This window comes from Fusarium tjaetaba (genome assembly GCF_013396195.1).
Source record: "Fusarium tjaetaba strain NRRL 66243 chromosome Unknown NRRL66243_c0000024, whole genome shotgun sequence".
In the NCBI taxonomy this organism is placed as follows: Eukaryota; Fungi; Ascomycota; class Sordariomycetes; order Hypocreales; family Nectriaceae; genus Fusarium; species Fusarium tjaetaba.
Window position 1 is genome coordinate 283,932 of NW_023501220.1, and position 16,571 is coordinate 300,502.

Sequence of the window (16,571 nt, forward strand, 5' to 3'; positions counted from 1 at the left end):
CGAGCCAGATACTACGAAAGAGTGAGGACTTTGCCTCAACTGTCAATGCCTGACTCCCGACAATCCGGAAGCTTTCGCAAGAGGTTTCAGATCATTCTCCCCATGACCTGATAAGAAAAAAAAATTAATACCTGAAGCGAAGACTTGCTCAACTCAATTCAAGCCATGTTTCGCATGTCACTAGTGTCGTCTGATTCCACGGAAGAGCTCGGGCTGCCGAGATCTTTGATCTTCCAACGGCTCTGGCTGGTCTGGGCTGGGCTGAATCTGGATCTGGAGCTAAACTGAGAGACTGCAACTCTGGTGTAGATCAATAGCTCTTCTGCGTGCCTGACCATGATCTTCATTTTCGTAGATCGATACCAGATTTGTATTGAAAGATCCCTTCTTTGGTAACAAAACCAGTTTTGTATAAATTTCGAGGCGCAGCATCAGCAGTCACGAGTTTCTGCTCTGTAATGCCTGTGCTTTTTAATCGTGTTAATCCTCTTTGTGTAAGCGGCGGATCTAGCTCCCTCTTACAGCACAATGTCAACCCAGCACTTTGTACCATAGACATGCAGCGTAAAACACGCGTTAAACCCATATCCGCATCCAAGTCAATCAAGCAATATCTCGGATACCAAGTCCCAATCTATCATGGGCTCATCTTCTTCAAAAACTGCATACTCAGCCAACAACACAGGCGGGGCATCAGTTGCTGCATATGAATTATCGAGTGCTCTGACTGATACCCTGAGCGAGATCGACCTCAATGGTTAGTTGTAAGTCTAACTTATGAATCGAACACTCACTGAGTTGGCCAATAGGTAGCTTGAATGAGCAACTTCGCCAGCTGCTTGAACGGCTCGATCAAGAAGCAGCCAAGTATACCAACTCCAGGGTTAACGATGACGATTCATTAGAATGGAACCCGTGAATATTGCCCTTGGCCTTTTGAATATGGCAGTTCTGACGAGGTTCTCAGGTCTCAATCTGAAGTCCAGCTCATATCGGCGGCCTGGAAGTGTGCGCGTGGGACCTATGACCTCGAGGGCACCATGGCTGATACCAGCTACTGCACGTTTCGTCGTGATCAAGTAGTCGACAGCTCTTTCGCTGGGACCGTCAAACTCATCACATCTACTGTCATCGAGGCCAAGGCAGGCTCACCAGCGACTGATTCATTACCGGTTCTGGTGCTGGCAATACGCGGAAGTGCCAGTAAAATGGACCACATCGTAAATGCCAACGCTCAGCCCAGGACGACCGATAGTTTCATTGTGAGTTACCCCTTGCCACTTTGTTTGTGAAGCCATTCTGGTGTCATCTCCTTCATGCGTTCACCTAACTAACAGTAAAAGGGATGTTTAGAGGACCTTAAAGCCCATTCTGGCTTCTTGAATAGTGCACGAGCTCTGGAATCGATTGTCATAAATCTAATCAACAAGTATCTGGAGTCCTATCCTGAGATGGGTAGGAAGAGACCGCACATTCTTTTTACGGGACATTCTGCCGGCGGAGCTGTATCACAATTATTATATCTTCGCCATATGTCCAACCAAGATTTAGGTGAGTTATAGAAACGAGCATGGGATGAGGAACTGCCTAACAAGATGCAGACCAGTCTGCGAGATTTTCGTGCGTCACATTTGGCGCACCTCCTTGCTTGACCCAGCACGTTGAGCTTGACATGTTTCAGCCAAGTCGCGGAACTGTGTGCGTCAACGTTATCAACGAGTTCGATGTGGTCACTCGAGCCGACAAACCGTACATTTTATCTCTGGTAGATGTCGCTAGAGCAATGCTAGACTTGCCACCAAAGGCAGCCATTTCCGAGCCTGAAACAAGCGAGGGGATAGTCGGCGCTGCTTTAGAAACGACTAGAGATGAAAAATGTCGTCTTTCAGACGATTCAGAAGACTTTCTTGTCAAAGAACCAAACTTTTGGCGCTTTCCTCAGCCTTTCTACCACCATGTCGGACCTAGGGTTATTCTATTGACACGGTTCGTTGACAATCAGATGAGTCTCAAAGCAGTTGAAACAAGCCCTCCGGAGTTCCAAAAGTTGCTCTTCTGCCGTGTTACTGTTCATGGCAAGAGATTCTACGAGGAAAGGATTTGTGCTTTAGAGCAGGGACGTTTCAACAATCGTTCAGCCTGGAAGCCAGGAGATTCTAAGGATAAACTTCTTGATCAAAGATAGTTTTACTGAGCAAGTAAGGGCCAATTCTGAGAATGCGTCTTGTCTTATGACCGAACTGGCAACTTGACATGATTTCTCCGTCTTGCAGATTCCACAGCCCGATAAAACTGGACATCAGCCAATATCTTGTCGGCGAGGGTCTCGGCAAACCCTGAAACTGGCGACTCTCCAAGAAACTCATCCCCATCAGCAGAGTCCTCCACGGCCGACATAATAGCCTGACACTCCCAGCACAAGCAAACCGTATACTCCTCTCCAAAACGAATACGATAGAGAGTCTGGGTCTCATCGTTTCCAACCGCCAATTTTGACTTCTTGATCTTGTCATCATGGTTAATGAAGCGGCCACAGCGTGCTTCCATGGAATTAAGGTAGGCTGTTGCTGAGAGCTGGCTGGTATGCCAGACCAGGTCAATGTCAAGCGCAGGAACGAGCATCTTGCCAGGGTAGAGTTTGAAAAGCCTCAGATACCTCTCATATCTCTCAACTGCTCGGCGAAGAGTACCTTGCAGCGCTGGGCTTCGTATCCATAGATGAGCGTTCATCTTTTCCACAAAGACGCGTTGGCGCTCAACATTGTCGACGAGTTTGCCAATGAAGCGAGAAGCATATGGCTTGTCGATATTGTGTGTTTTCATGTTGCCTTGTTGGATAATTGATTTGAGAAGAGTGCCTGGAATAACTGCTTTTCCTTCAGGGACTTCCCAGGTCTTTCCGGTGACTGCCCAAGCATCACGGATGGGACCTTGCGACGAGATTGAATCGTGCTGCATCGTGATTAGTTTATGTTATTGAGTTGGTTACATTGCCCGGTATAAACGCACAATAAATTTCCAAGGGAAATTGACCCTTGGGAGGTATTCCCAGTTCTGGTTTCGACAGTAGTCCAGATAGTCAGAAGGGTTGAGTAGAAAAGCATGCCAAATCATCAGTATATCTTGTCGAAGGGTCAGTTACGTGTCGGTTGCGAGAGAAATGAGATACTCACCTACGGGTGGCAGCCATGAGGAATCAGTCATTGATATTCCAGCCTTCATATCGTTGGCACCGCCTTTCCCCATCGTCGAAGTCAACCAAGCATCGAAACTGGCAGCCCATACCAAAAACCTTTGCGCTGCTTCTCCAAGGTACCACGTCCATTTCTTATCCCGCTTGGCCTCCCATGACGGGTTTTTTAGGGTAACTTCTTGATTAACATGCTTTTTCAAGCCTTTAATATACTTGCGACGATAGATCTTCTTGGTAGGTTTGCCCAAGTTAAATGACTCGTCCAGTTTCTTTGAATCGAGAATCTTGACGCGCAACGCATGGAATACTTCTAGCAATTCTAGATGTACGGCGCATTGCACTGGAGTGGGTAGATTCTCTTTATGAGAGTCATCGAGTTCGCTGAAGATGTCTGGACTCGGAATGATGGGGTTTTCATCCAAGTCGGTGGCTGAAGGATAGTATGTCTTTGATATGTTATTGTTGAAGTCGCTGCTGGCTTGGTGAAGTGCACCTATGTTGTAACCGATGAGGTGCGACATCTTTCAGTGAGGTCTGGGTATAAAGGCGAAGTGCTTGGGGAAATGAATACAAATGCACCGGGTCTTCCAAGTATAAGTGGTTGAGTCCGGATCGCAAGAGAGTTGTCAGAGTTTGGTGTTGCCAGCCAGTCAGTCAGTCTTGATATCAGCACCTGAGCTGGTATGCCTTGATCATACCAAGACAATTAGAGAGCATCAGATGAGTCGAGCCGCAGGGCTGAGCCGATGAAGCTGGGCAACAACAGCGCTTATCATTAACAATAGACCCTTGTCGGTACTTTACGCCTCTGCTAGTTCGATAGAGATCTCATTTATCTTCAAGGCGCATCATTTCTAAGCGTCTAACACCTTGGCAAGAGGTAATTATCCACAGGCAGCCATCAAATCCCTTGTCTATTCTCCTCTTAATCTGCCTCGCTAACGGAAATGTCTTGCAAGAATGCGGAATTTAGAGGTGGCCCTACTGAAGTTCCAGCGACAATCTTGCTGTTTTGGGTGTTGAAACACTCTAGTCGGGCGAGCTGAACTAATTAAACAGGGTCCTTGCTGGGGCGCAGCATCAGATGAGAAGGCAGTCTGTGAGGCTTTTGACGATGAATGTCTTAAATACCAAGCACTAATGATGATGCCTATTTCTCGTATATCGCCAAAATACCTAATGGTGTGAATAAGAATGATCATATTCGCTCGTCAATTACCGGCACATACGGCTTGAACTATCGACAACCGCTCTTATTCTAAGTCATTCACAATGTCAAGGTTGAGGCAAAAGGTTCTCCCTGTGCTCGCAGCATCTTCACTGCCTTCTTCCCACATTACTTCTGCGCCTGACATATCATGGACCCGAGTTGGCCCCGGAAAAGAACATGTTCTTTCAGAGCTTGAGAGCTTGTACTGGGATGGCGTCAAGGCCGAGCTTGAGAACATCGTTCGCACGCTTAAAGCGTGGCAGCAGCCAGAATTCGCGGATGTCTCTATTGAAGACGAGGATGATGATCTCATCCATGGCTTCGATACGTTTCTCGACTCGGTCAGTCAGCAATCTCGAGCGCACGCCATACGATATGGTATGTATGATATCTCCTCCAACAGCGAAATCATATTAACAATTCACAGGGAAAATGAAGCAGGAACAGGCTCGGCTCCAGAAGGATTGGTCGACTAAAAGCAAGGCATATGGGCGCAAATTCGCAAGAGATGCTATTATCGATTCCATATCAGATCGAATCACACAACAAGCAAGTGATAAGATCAAGAGTGATGTAAGAGGATCGATTGAAGGTACGTTTTACAATTCAAAAACGCATGCAATACATACTTACACGTTTAAGCTGGTATCAAGCTTAAGGGAATGGAGCATAGAGCTTGGATCCTCCTTCAAGCTGCTGGTATGTGATAACATTTGCAACTACTCAAACAATATGACTGATACGATCACCAGGGTTTCTTGATATGGAGAAATTGATTGAGCATCGTCCACCTCCTGACATGTTCGGATTCTGGAAGAGGCCGGCCATTCCCCAACGTGAGTCTGTTTCTGTCACGAGCCTCTCTACATTACTCATATATAATAGTCGCACTTTCAAAGTTTAATGATGACTTCACTCCCAGTTTTGAACCTCTTAGTTGCATGCGAAAGCAATGCAAGAAAGTTGTTCGAGGAAGTATGTTCGTTCGCAACGACGATGGCTCCGATCCTGGCATAATCTGCGAAGAATGTTATCGAAGTCATTACTACGGTAAAGACCCATATACAAAGGCTTACAAGCACTGTATCCTATCGGAGACAATCACGCCTGAGATCAGTAGGAAGTTGTGTGCGTGTCAAAGAATCATTGATGCTAGCAACGGTGAAAGCTTGTTCCCTATATCCTGGCTAGACGGACACACTGGCTACGGCAGCAACATCAAGGAGAAATGCAAGCTTCTTCAACTGGGCGACGCTGTCGCTGAGGCCAAATATCTCGGACTGCAGAGCAGTGTAGGGGCGAAGCCTCGGTCTCGGAAAGACATCGAGAAGTCCAATCGGAAGGCAAGAGTGGAGGAGCAGCAAAAGAACAGGTATAACTGGTCCCATGGATATACGTCCTCCGCCAAGGGAAATGTTAGTGACTTCGAGGACGAGGAAGAACCCAAGTCGAAGAATGAATCTGGACCTCGGGGTGGACGGCTCAAGAAGATGAAGACTGTTCAGGAGACCAGTTTGCATGCGAAAGATCGTTCACCTACTTCGGCTAGCGTCAGCGTGGCGGAAGAAGCAGCAGAAGACGGAGATATCCCTCTGTTCTTCAGGAAGTACGTTGAGAAGTATCCTTACGGAAATGTCCATATGGCACTCCGTGTTGGCCCTATCGTCATTGAGAACGGAGTTGCACAGTAAGTACCCCTTTTCTTCCCGCCATGCAAATAGTCACTCACAGATAACTTAGTACCAAAGGCGGCGCTCTCGTGTCTCTTCGAGAAATGCCCATCTTCCACGAACCGTGCCACCTGCAGACAATGCCTGACAGAGACCTTGCAATTGGGGGCGGTCTGGATCGTCCTGTATGGAAACGCAAACGAAAGCCCACCGACCGCAAGAGATACAAGGCCATCATGAAGCAGGTCGTTGGTGTGCCATTCAGCGGTGATTATGCTTCTCATAACCAGGAACTTGCTATCATCCAGGATCTCTTAGATGCCTGTAAACAGCCATTTGACGATCCTGGACTGCCTACATCTGATCAAATTAAGCTACTCGACAAGGTGCTCGCGCCAGCTTTGGAGAAACTCAAGACGCTTCTCAATCCCAGACTCAGGGTGTATCTTGGTAGTATTTCAGAGCGGCTTCTGGACCACGACGTTAAGCTGGCTTGGAGTGCAACACATAACAACTGTCAGACTTTCTGCAGTTCACTCATCGACAAGACACTCTTCCAGCCTCTCGTCAATGGGGAGCCTGGTGGAATGCTTACTGATGTGTCCCGTCTATACACCATGAGCTTTGTATGCCCAGATGAGGGATACAGGAGACGAGGTGTACGAACCAAGTTTGATGTTCCGTTCGGACTAACTGAAGAATACCTCCTCCGCTTCCACTTTGGACGTCACGATGAATCAGATATCATCGATACATATCAAGAGTACTGGTATGACTGGGGTGCCTTTGGCAGCACGCTGTACAAATACCAGGACTTGTATCCTTGGGACTGTACAGAGGCTTATGGGAGATATCCTACCAAATGCGGTGACTGCAACCTTGCCAAGCATGTTTGGGCTTTCCCATTCGACTCATGGTCTATATCCTCGCATCATCTCTCACGCGACCGTCACATGTACGCACCAGCGCTGACTGATGAGGGCTTGACAGCTGTTGGCAAAGGTGCCACTGCAAGTTCGTGGATGCGGAACCGACTTACAGTCCTCTCGGCTATGTCTGTTCTTCACCGAGGAGCCACAGCCATGGCTCAGTCGGTCAAGTTTCAGAAGGCCACTGCATGGCTGCACAAAGACCTAACAAAAAGCACACTTGATCCGTCTCTGGCAAGAGTCAAACTTGGTGGTATTCACCGTGCTCAGCCATGCAGTCACTACTATGAAGCTGGAGTTTACAGCCATTTCTTTATTGCTCCCTGGGCAACCCTCACTCGCGCCAAGCAAGTTGAGGCGTATGAACTACAGCGAGACGGCCGCGTCAGTCTGCCTGATATGCCAGCTTACCTACGAAAGCGACGTTTCGGTGGGCATGTAGACTTGACGCAGTACAACTATGTTGACTTTGGAGGTACAAACCCGGCACCCGACATCAACATGCTCAACTTGGCGCCTCATCACCACATAGGCATGGATCACGTAGATGGCTGCTACACCGACTCCCACTTCAGTCCAACGTCCGAGAAGCCGTGCCATGTCTGCGCAAGTGGGTGTGGAAGTTCAACACGCAACGCAGCAGACTGTGCAAGTGGGGAGGCTATCAGGATGGCCGAGGCGGCTACTGCTGCTGCTCTCGCTGCAAGTGTTAGTCATTCACACTCAAGTTGTGGAGGGGGTAGTTCTAGCTGTGGTGGTAGTTCGAGTTGTGGAGGGGGCAGCAGTTGTGGTAGTTCTAGTTTTTGAGCGTAAGCGATGAGGACTTGTATAGATTTCATGCAGTATGCGACTATATCAGATACTTTCTTATCAGTGACCTACCTATCCTTACATGTAACCCAACAGATTAAACACTGCTTTCTATACCCTCCACAACTACCAAGTATACATACATACCTACTATAGTCTATAACGGTCCAAATAACTCCCGCATCAGTGAGGGAACCGTTACCGACCAAGTGTTAAAACCCCCCATTAAAGTTTAATGGTCCCTCATGCAGTCACTGCTAGTTTCTCAAGCACACAACCTCCGATAGGCTATGGCATCACCGACTTACAATGGAACGGTGTGCCACAAGTTGACATTTTGCTTCCAGCCGATTGTTTACCCTAGGTACTTGTTGGACTGCATGTTCTTGGTAGCCCACTCACTAACTACAATGAAAACTTCTCTTTGCATATTCTAGTGTAGTCCCAGTAGTTTAAAAGTTCTCCATGAAACAAGTTCAGTGGGCAATCCACCTGTCAGGCTTCCACCTTACGAATCAAGTACTGTTCATTAAGAGTCTCTGGTGTTCTTGGCCACTAGTTGAGCAGTTCCCATCACAACGCCACGGCCCGAGTGGTTTCTCGTTGGGTTTGACACATGGCTAGTTGGGTCCACGGGACGATATCGGTGTGCTTAGCGTTTCTGTCAGTGACTTTTAGACTGCAGAGATTGATTCTTGAGCGATTTATGAATTATGCGAGAAGGTTCTTTGCCAGATATTCATTCTAGTGCGTGCTTGGTCTTGAACAGTTGAGAAACTGACTGTATGGCTGTTGGGCTACTGCAATGCTGCACAACTGGGCTGCAACTCAACAACTCCTTCAGTGACCTTTCTGAGCAAGGTGCATCGAATACCACAAGCTTTTTTTGCGCTGCACACACTTTAAACACCTCCACCTTTTCAACAACCCTCTATCTTGACTTGTCGTCCCCACCATGTCAAAATCACTCGGTGATACTCACTCACTCCACAATGTCATCGTGAGTCAACGTAAGACAAAGTATCCGCCAAGAAAGTCCATGACAGCAGGTGACGAAAACAAAAAAAAGTCTCACCGCATGTGACATCCAAGACTAAAAGACTTGTCACGATTGAGTCAGCGCACTTGCAGAGTCTGTAGGGTAGGGCAGGGCTCTAGGTGCAGTAGGTACAGCACTGTATGGATTGTCTCCACCCACGCCACGTTGTGATCTGCCAGGTACTAGTCAGGGCATGGACCGCTCTGATTGGTTCCAGGACTCAGGTACCGAAAGCCGTTGGGAGGCAAAAAGCCCACAAGAACAAAGTTTATGCCTCAGAAGCGAGCGAGCGAGCGTTGAATCAGCGGTTGCTGCTAAAGAGTAAAGTTTCTTCTAGTTGCTCGTTAGAGGGAGACAAGCACAGCACAGCACATGGCGTTGCCTTTGTGGTTGTGAGGTGCGGCCCGCTACCCTACCGAGAAATGAAGCCTACCTAACCTAAGGTATAGGTACTATAGTACTCTGTGGAGGGCTGCTGATAATTTGTGTGACACTATTTCTCAACCACCTCCGTCACAGCTGAGTAATTATGATCTCGAGGTTACCCAAAGACCCTATAGTCTCAAAAATATATTGAAGCTTATTGCTTGTGCAACCAACAAAAGTAAACAAATTCCGCGTAAGCATTGCGTTGCGTTGCGTTGCGTTGCGTGCATATGCACTGTAAACAAGGACAAAGGCCCACTAAGCCCCTATCTTGAAACAATGGATAGAAGCTGAACCTGCATTAGCAGCACCACCAGAGCTGGTCGTGGACAGTTCACAGCCTATCGTGAAAAGTCTGATTGTCATGTCTCCATCGCAGAGAACATACCAAGAAGTCCCAAGAGAACAAAAAAAGACGCAAGGAAAAGGCAGAGATTTTCGATAAATCGAGATGAAAAATATGTTGATCAGGGTGGGTCTCATCCACTGTTAATTGTTGCATCGGCGGCCATCTTGTTGATCCAAGTTGCGTTTTCTCGAGGGTTTCGATCCTTTCGCTCAGAGGATCCGGAGCGATCGGGAGGGATTTAAGATAAATGAATCACTTGGCGAAGAGGATTGACAAAATCTGGGGATTGGCGGGGGATCAACGCAATTAATTAATTAAAGCGAAGCAACGACATTCCATCACATCAAGAAAAAGTCACAGCATGAACCATTAAGCAGGAGAAATGAATATATGTCATAACACTATGAATATATATATGTTAGAAGTTATAATAGATAGATCCCAAAGCCAAGATCCAGGATCGCCCTGGATGGCTGAATTCCGAGCACCGTAAACACCAGGTATAGATAGAATAAGCCCAATTCTATAAAATCAAGTTTTACGCAGAGGCCCAGCTCTCATATGAACTAAACCACAAGCTATGATTGACATAGCTTAAGCGGAGTAGTCAATGTCGACGGTGAGGCGGACCTGGCTGGCAGGAGTGTTGATACCAATACCGTCCTCAGCCTCCATGCCACCGAGGTAGGCGTTCTCGCCAGTGCCGCCGGGGTTGATGGTAGAGCAAGTGTTGGAGGCGGTGTCGCAGACTCGGAGACCGGGGATGTCAAGCTTGGCGGCGGCAGAGACAAGGCAAGAGGCGTCAGCGCCAGACCAGTTCTTGTTTCGCTTGCTGCCAAAGTCGAACTCGAGCCAAGTACCAGCCCACAGGTTGTCTTTTGTGGTGGGGACCTTGCTGGTGGCACAAGCGCAGCCACCCTGGGAGTCGCTGTCGATAGCAACAACCTGTGAGCTGGAGGCGGAAACAGTGAACTCTAGAGCGACGTTCTGAGCGAAGAAACCGTCGATCTTGCCATCAGGACCGATCTTGTTCCAGCAAGCACACTCCTTGTCGCTATCGTGGTCGTTGTTGAAGGTGACAGTGTAGTCGTACTTGTCGGCGACATCCTCATCGACAGTCATGATGTTGCAGCCAAAGTTACCGGGAACACCAGTGTTGCCAGTGGAAGCAATGTCCTCTAGAGTGGCACGCTTGGCCTTCTTGCCACCGCAGAAAGCCTTGTAACCGGAACCGGAGCTGGAGTTGTGCTTCTTGCCCTTGTTCTTAGCAGGAGAGGAGGCAGCAGGGGCGGGAGCGCTGGTGGAAGCCTTGGGGACAACGGTGTCGGCATCGACCTTGGGAGAGGCGGGAGCCTCAGCGACAGCGGTAGCAGGGGCGGCATCAGCGGTGACGACCTGAGTAGCGTACTCAACGACTGTGACGGGCTTGTTGGCAACGACGAAGTCGCGCTTGGCGTGAGCACGCTGGTGAGCGTGGCCGCTGGGGTGGGCAGACACCCCGAGGGCGGCGGCCAGAATGACAACGGAGGAAGAGACCTTCATTTTGAGTGATTTGTGTATATGTTATGTTGTGTTGGAAGAGTGACGGCTTTTGGTAATCGGTTGTATTTCCGGAATACTTCCTTTTGCCTTTATAAGGATTGTAAGGTAAGTTGGTTCAAGAGAGTGTTATCAGCGTAGTGCTGTGAAGGAGTGACAGAAGGCAAAGGCCGTGATCCAAAAAGACTGAGGAGTGAAGAATCAAAGGAGAGACAGAAGAGGGAGGAATTGAGGGTTATAAGGTGAGCAAGGGGTGTGTGTCTTTGAGTCCCCTTTCAACCCAATTTGGGAGGCGTGGCGTGGTGTGTGTGTGGACGCCATGTCTCTCATCTCTCTTCTTCCGTTCTCATTCAGAAGCCGGCACGCACGCCCCTGCAAGTTCAGGGCCGCTTTCTTAGGTTGCTGGACAAGACCCTTGCTGCAATTCCCACATCCCTCCGTCTCCTTCGGCCAGAACGCATGTGTGTGCAGTACTGGGATGTGGACCTGGGAAGTGGGCGAGCTACCAGCAACGCTTGCACCGGTATCAACACCAGGGCTAATGCAGAAACGACGCTAGCACTTGATGCCAAGGTCATGGACCAGGCCCACCACACCCTTTCAGTCCAAGTTCAAGCTCTGCTTCCGCCACAGCCCCAGGGGTAAGGACTTTCACCCCTGCCAGGTACCAAGGCTACTTGATTGGGCCATCTCACCTCCCAGTCGTCCTAATTCCGACATAGCCAACCAGGTCGTTGTGCCTGCTTGACCTGGCAGGCCTCGTACCTGTAGAGTCTTGAATCTGGTCCACTGCCAAAAAATTGAACCCGCCAGAGACACCAGATCGCCGGCCGCGTCAGCAGATTATGCCAGACTTATTGATGAGATGTGTAAACGGAAAACAGGGACACTGGTTCCAGCGGTAGACTAGACCGAAAAAGAGCTTAAGGCATAGAAGGACGGCAGGGTAATCGCTGATCACCTTCTAGCTCTCGGGTTGTTGATGAGGAGCTCATTTACTTCAGGTCAATGAAGCCGTTCATATTCTATTCTTGGGCAAGTGACAAGAACGAATGCCGTGATCCAGTGGCGATCAGAGAGAAGAGATTGTTTGGAACGCCGGGGACGGAAAAAGCAAGTGACGAGCTGCCACGAGAAGGAACATGCAGTCATGTCAGTGTGTCGAGTGATTTTGTTTCTGTCGGTGACGGCTCGTACTGGTACGCCTGCATACTGGCTTGCATTTGCATATTGTACAGTGGTGCCTTGTTGGTATCTATCTGTCTGTCTGTCTGGTGAACAACTGAGGTGTCGGATGTCGTGGCAGTCCTTATGAATGCGGTGAATCGACAGTTGAATACGTGGACCCATCGGATAGATGCGCAACTGTATGCAATTGTGCTGTGACCTGCAAATCGTGATACCCGTGATAGTTAGTGCGCTTTGTGACAACAGCCGCTGTGGCATATGTACAGTAAGTTACTGGCGTTATTTCCCCAACAGCCAGCCAGCCCAGCCAAACAAACCTTGTTTTCACCCGTGGCATCTCCAGAGTCCCATTCGCTAAGTGGAAAAGAGGCGGCGCCCTCCTTGCCTCGCTCACCGTTCGACCCGTTCGTTGGTGTGTTTCGTAGTGGTCCGGTCTGTCCCAGAGGACGCAAGCGCCTCCTTTCCAGTGCGCAGTTGTACGTATTAGCCTGTAGGTAGTAAACAAAAAAAAGGCTGACGAGACATGACTGATATGATCAAATCAAATTAGACACTTTCGCTTCCCTCAATGGAATGATGCCGACCAGAAGTGCCGTCGACAGCATGCGCATGATCTCTAGGGGCAATGGAAATGAGACTGTCCAGCCACTCACGTCGGAGAGGAGCCCTTTTTCCCTTTTTCGCTGACTCGACAAGGGAAGTCTTGAGCTGAGACATGCTGCAATCGGTAGGCGGTGACTCCCGGCAGATCTGTCTGCTATGCATGTATGTGTCCTAAGATCGCGGCCGCTATGTTTGCATTGTTTGATGGTACCAAGGTATGCATGGTCTTGCTCTGGGAGACAAAGGAATGCCTCTCTTACAAAGACGTCTTTCAAAAATTTGAAACAAAACATTCTTGTTGGTGCAAGACCTTCAAAGCCTGTTCTATTCCGGTTGCTTACAACAAACACCCTCTCCAGCTTCTGAATGAACTGAGCCCATTAAGGAAAGTGAATATTATACGAGGCTTACTGTGCCCACAGCACAACCCCAGCACGACCAGGGTTCATGGGGTCCTGCTCCTTTGCCGGGTTTAAGAACTGGATCGAGAATATTACCCATGAATACTTTAATAATCCTCCTTCCGAGCAGACCAAGAGGGCGAGGGAACCGTCAAGTGATATTATGTATTTCCCTCCCTGGACTGGAATGTTGCCATTGAACCAGCATCGTAAATTGTTCTTTTAATTGCCCTCTGTAACACACTCCGTGCCAACCAGAATCTTTGACTCTGCCCATGGTTCTTGACTGTGCTTGTCTCATTTCTTAGCAACGGGATATCGTCACGGATTCTAGGGATTCTAGAAACAAGGAAAAACAGCCTGCCAGCATCATACGTCTCATTTGAATCCTTCACGACAAGCTAACTACGTACCTGGTGATACTATTATGTGCTATAGTCATGTGTGGAGAATGTTGCTATTTCTGGCACTCACTGTTATTATTCAGGCCATGTTGATTTAAGGATGGGTACATGTTGAAACCGAGGAGCGCCTTCAAGATAACCTTTTAGTTAGGGTTCTTCATGAGCGAGATTGAATGAATGCTCATGTTAAACACTGACAGTGACAACTACTCCGTATGACCCCATTCAATCCTACGGTTCGTTGAAAAAGGAGCCCGGAGTAGCTGCATTGAGTTTGATCTTCGGCCATCATCCAGGGATCTCCAATAAAGATCCCGCTCCTAATCTCTATTAACCCGTGCTTTCGTCAGCAGTTTTCGCAAAGTGAAGCTGGGCTACGAGGGGCGACATATGCGTGATCAAAATAGCAGTGAGTCAAGGCAAGAGAGTGCATGACTGAAGACGATGGGTTGATATATGAGCGAGTGCGGCTGGCTTGCAGACGACATCACACCTCTCCGTATGCTGTGAGTGTACTCAGATTAGCGAATGTCTCGATCCTCAAGAGATATGTCCCAGGAGCATTGTTATGTAAACAACCCAGAAGGGTATCGCCGCTTTGAAAAGGAGCCTTATTGCAGTTACCTTCATGAAGCAAGTCTACCTCAAGTCACGAACTGTTTTCCTGGTTAAGACAGGCACAATGCTTTCGAGCAAACACAATTTATCGCAGAAGCTGATACATACATAATTCAACAACGCTATAACTCAGACTATCAGACATGAATACCAAGTAATTTCAATCTCAGACGCTTGGCATAAGACGAGCCATCTCTGTCGTCTTTTCACCGCTGTCCAGTAACCCACATCATGCCCAATCCAAAACTAGAAGTAGCTTCTCATGGCATCCTCATAACCAGATCCTCCTTTCAAATCCCGCCCAAATTTGGCATGAACTTCGAGAACCTGTCTGATGTGGCGCATGCTAAGAGCCTCACCCTTGTTAACGGCGAGATCCTGAGCCGAGCCCACCACGTTCTTGATTTCGCGTCCATTCAGAGCTTGCTTCGACAGTAAGTCCAGATCATCCTCGGTCAATGGTTCTACTTTGAGCTTGCCCAGCTTATGAACACGGTCGAGGAACATCTTAAAGATAGCCCGCTTTGCAGGAGACTTGAGATTGTCATATCGCAAGGCGATGTGAATTCGGGACTGGAAGGCTTCGTCGAAGGTCTGAGCCACTCCTATGTTAGTAATCATTCGAAGCCAAGGGAATCCAGGTACTCACTTCTACTCGGTTCGTTGTGAGAAATAAAATTCCCTGGAAATACTCCAGCTGCCGAAGGAAAATGCTCACAAGGGCATTGCGATGGATGTCGTGCATGTTACGTTTTTCCAGGAATACGTCTGCCTCATCCAGAAGGAGGATAGCACCCCAAGCATGGCAAATGTCCAGTATTTTTTGCAGCTCTGCCTCCAGAAACCTCGAGTCTGTTCCTAACTCGCCAGCCGATACCATATAAAGTGGGCATTGAAGCAATTCTCCGATTCCTTCAGCCGTGAGTGTCTTGCCAGTTCCAGGAGGTCCGTGTAGGACGGCTTTTATACTGTTAGTTTCTGCGCTTCGGATGTCTGGACATGTTGAACTTACTGACGAGTCCCTTTCCCTTGCCCTGGATAACATCATCGATAGTGTTAGCCGCGTGATACTTGCGTGACTTCACAAGGGCCTTGATCAGGTCCTTGGTGCCATCTTCCAGAACCAGGGAGTCCCACGCCTTCTCATTCCATTTGATTTCATTGACGCAGGAAACGGCGAGCTCTAGCCATTGTTTTTCTGAAAATGAGAAACCAAGTACCACCGGAGAGGCAATGAGATAATCCTCATCCGTGAAATCGACGGTGTCCACGTCTTCGTCATCATCCCCCTCCACATTTTTGGAGGGGAGTTCATCGAGTTCGGTGTTTCCGGGCTCATCCTTGACCAAGCTTTTCGGAAAGCTGACCATATGTACGTCGCCGTTCTCGTCCTTGTAGACTTTCTTGACAAACTTCACCATTCCTGCACCCTCCGAATCTGAGCCACACGCACAGTTACCGGAATCCGATTCCGAAGTCTCTTCTTCGATGATATCGGGGTCCTTGGGCTTAACAGTCGAGACGCTGTAGTTGGGGTTGGTCTTCCTAAAGATAGTCGGGTCGATCATGACTCTGCTGGACTGGATGTTAAACTTCATAACCGAGCCATTTCTTCGCTTCATGAAGGCAATACCCTTGTAGCTTTTGTAGTGAACACCGCTCAATGACGCAAACTTCTTGCCTCTTTCAATCAAGTCAAGTCGGAGTTTCTGCTCGTTATGGTGGTATTCAAGCGGATAACAAGGAAGACTCTTGATCTTCTTGGCGCCTTGGAACCCGTCTATCTCGACTGAGGTGTTGCCATAACCAAAGCGTTTGCCATCGAATTCCATGTATTTACCTTCAATGTGATAATAACTGCCTCTCATAACGCTGTGGTGTAAATTCGCTGATTCGACTTTGAACACTCGTGGCTCGCTTGCGTTTCCGTACGTTGTGGCATAGACAAGTGTATCCGGTTTCCACAAAGCCCAAAGTAGCTCAAATGTGATGAGGCCATTCTTAAGCATGGGATAGAGGCTTTCTTTTGTGCTTTCAAAGTCATGGTCAAGATACTTGATAAGTATCTTAAGATGCTGTTTCTTGTCCTTGAGTAGACTTTTATTTTTCTTCCGACTCTTCTTGGACTTGCCAGCAGGTTTGGCTTTGCGCAGTGCCATCAAGTGATCACGGAGGTCTTCCAGGTACCTAGG

The 16,571-nt window shown here is 48.3% G+C and overlaps 5 protein-coding genes across 5 annotated transcripts; 2 read left to right on the forward strand and 3 right to left on the reverse strand.

Moving 5' to 3' along the window:
• Positions 1 to 639: 639 nt before the first annotated feature.
• Positions 640 to 2,185, forward strand: FTJAE_1247 (alpha beta-hydrolase; the record flags this gene model as incomplete). The annotated part of the gene is made up of 5 exons (XM_037345518.1): positions 640 to 757; positions 810 to 915; positions 968 to 1,262; positions 1,344 to 1,551; positions 1,602 to 2,185. 5 exons carry the CDS (start codon positions 640 to 642, stop codon positions 2,183 to 2,185), a joined length of 1,311 nt encoding a protein of 436 aa, XP_037211719.1.
• A 44-nt stretch (positions 2,186 to 2,229) lies between these two features.
• On the reverse strand, positions 2,230 to 3,714 carry FTJAE_1248 (uncharacterized protein; the record flags this gene model as incomplete). Its single annotated transcript, XM_037345529.1, has 3 exons — positions 2,230 to 2,952; positions 3,010 to 3,122; positions 3,174 to 3,714. The coding sequence occupies 3 exons, from the start codon at positions 3,712 to 3,714 to the stop codon at positions 2,230 to 2,232; spliced, it is 1,377 nt and encodes a 458-aa protein (XP_037211720.1).
• A 751-nt stretch (positions 3,715 to 4,465) lies between these two features.
• FTJAE_1249 (uncharacterized protein) lies at positions 4,466 to 8,268 on the forward strand (the record flags this gene model as incomplete). The annotated part of the gene is made up of 8 exons (XM_037345540.1): positions 4,466 to 4,781; positions 4,831 to 4,995; positions 5,046 to 5,102; positions 5,156 to 5,239; positions 5,289 to 6,090; positions 6,144 to 7,710; positions 8,100 to 8,176; positions 8,250 to 8,268. 8 exons carry the CDS (start codon positions 4,466 to 4,468, stop codon positions 8,266 to 8,268), a joined length of 3,087 nt encoding a protein of 1,028 aa, XP_037211721.1.
• Positions 8,269 to 10,220: 1,952 nt separating this feature from the next.
• FTJAE_1250 (Allergen Asp f 4) lies at positions 10,221 to 11,168 on the reverse strand (the record flags this gene model as incomplete). Its single annotated transcript, XM_037345552.1, has 1 exon — positions 10,221 to 11,168. One exon carries the CDS (start codon positions 11,166 to 11,168, stop codon positions 10,221 to 10,223), a length of 948 nt encoding a protein of 315 aa, XP_037211722.1.
• A 3,457-nt stretch (positions 11,169 to 14,625) lies between these two features.
• FTJAE_1251 (TOB3 (member of AAA-ATPase family)) lies at positions 14,626 to 16,538 on the reverse strand (the record flags this gene model as incomplete). Its single annotated transcript, XM_037345563.1, has 3 exons — positions 14,626 to 14,973; positions 15,029 to 15,339; positions 15,392 to 16,538. 3 exons carry the CDS (start codon positions 16,536 to 16,538, stop codon positions 14,626 to 14,628), a joined length of 1,806 nt encoding a protein of 601 aa, XP_037211723.1.
• Positions 16,539 to 16,571: the final 33 nt, after the last annotated feature.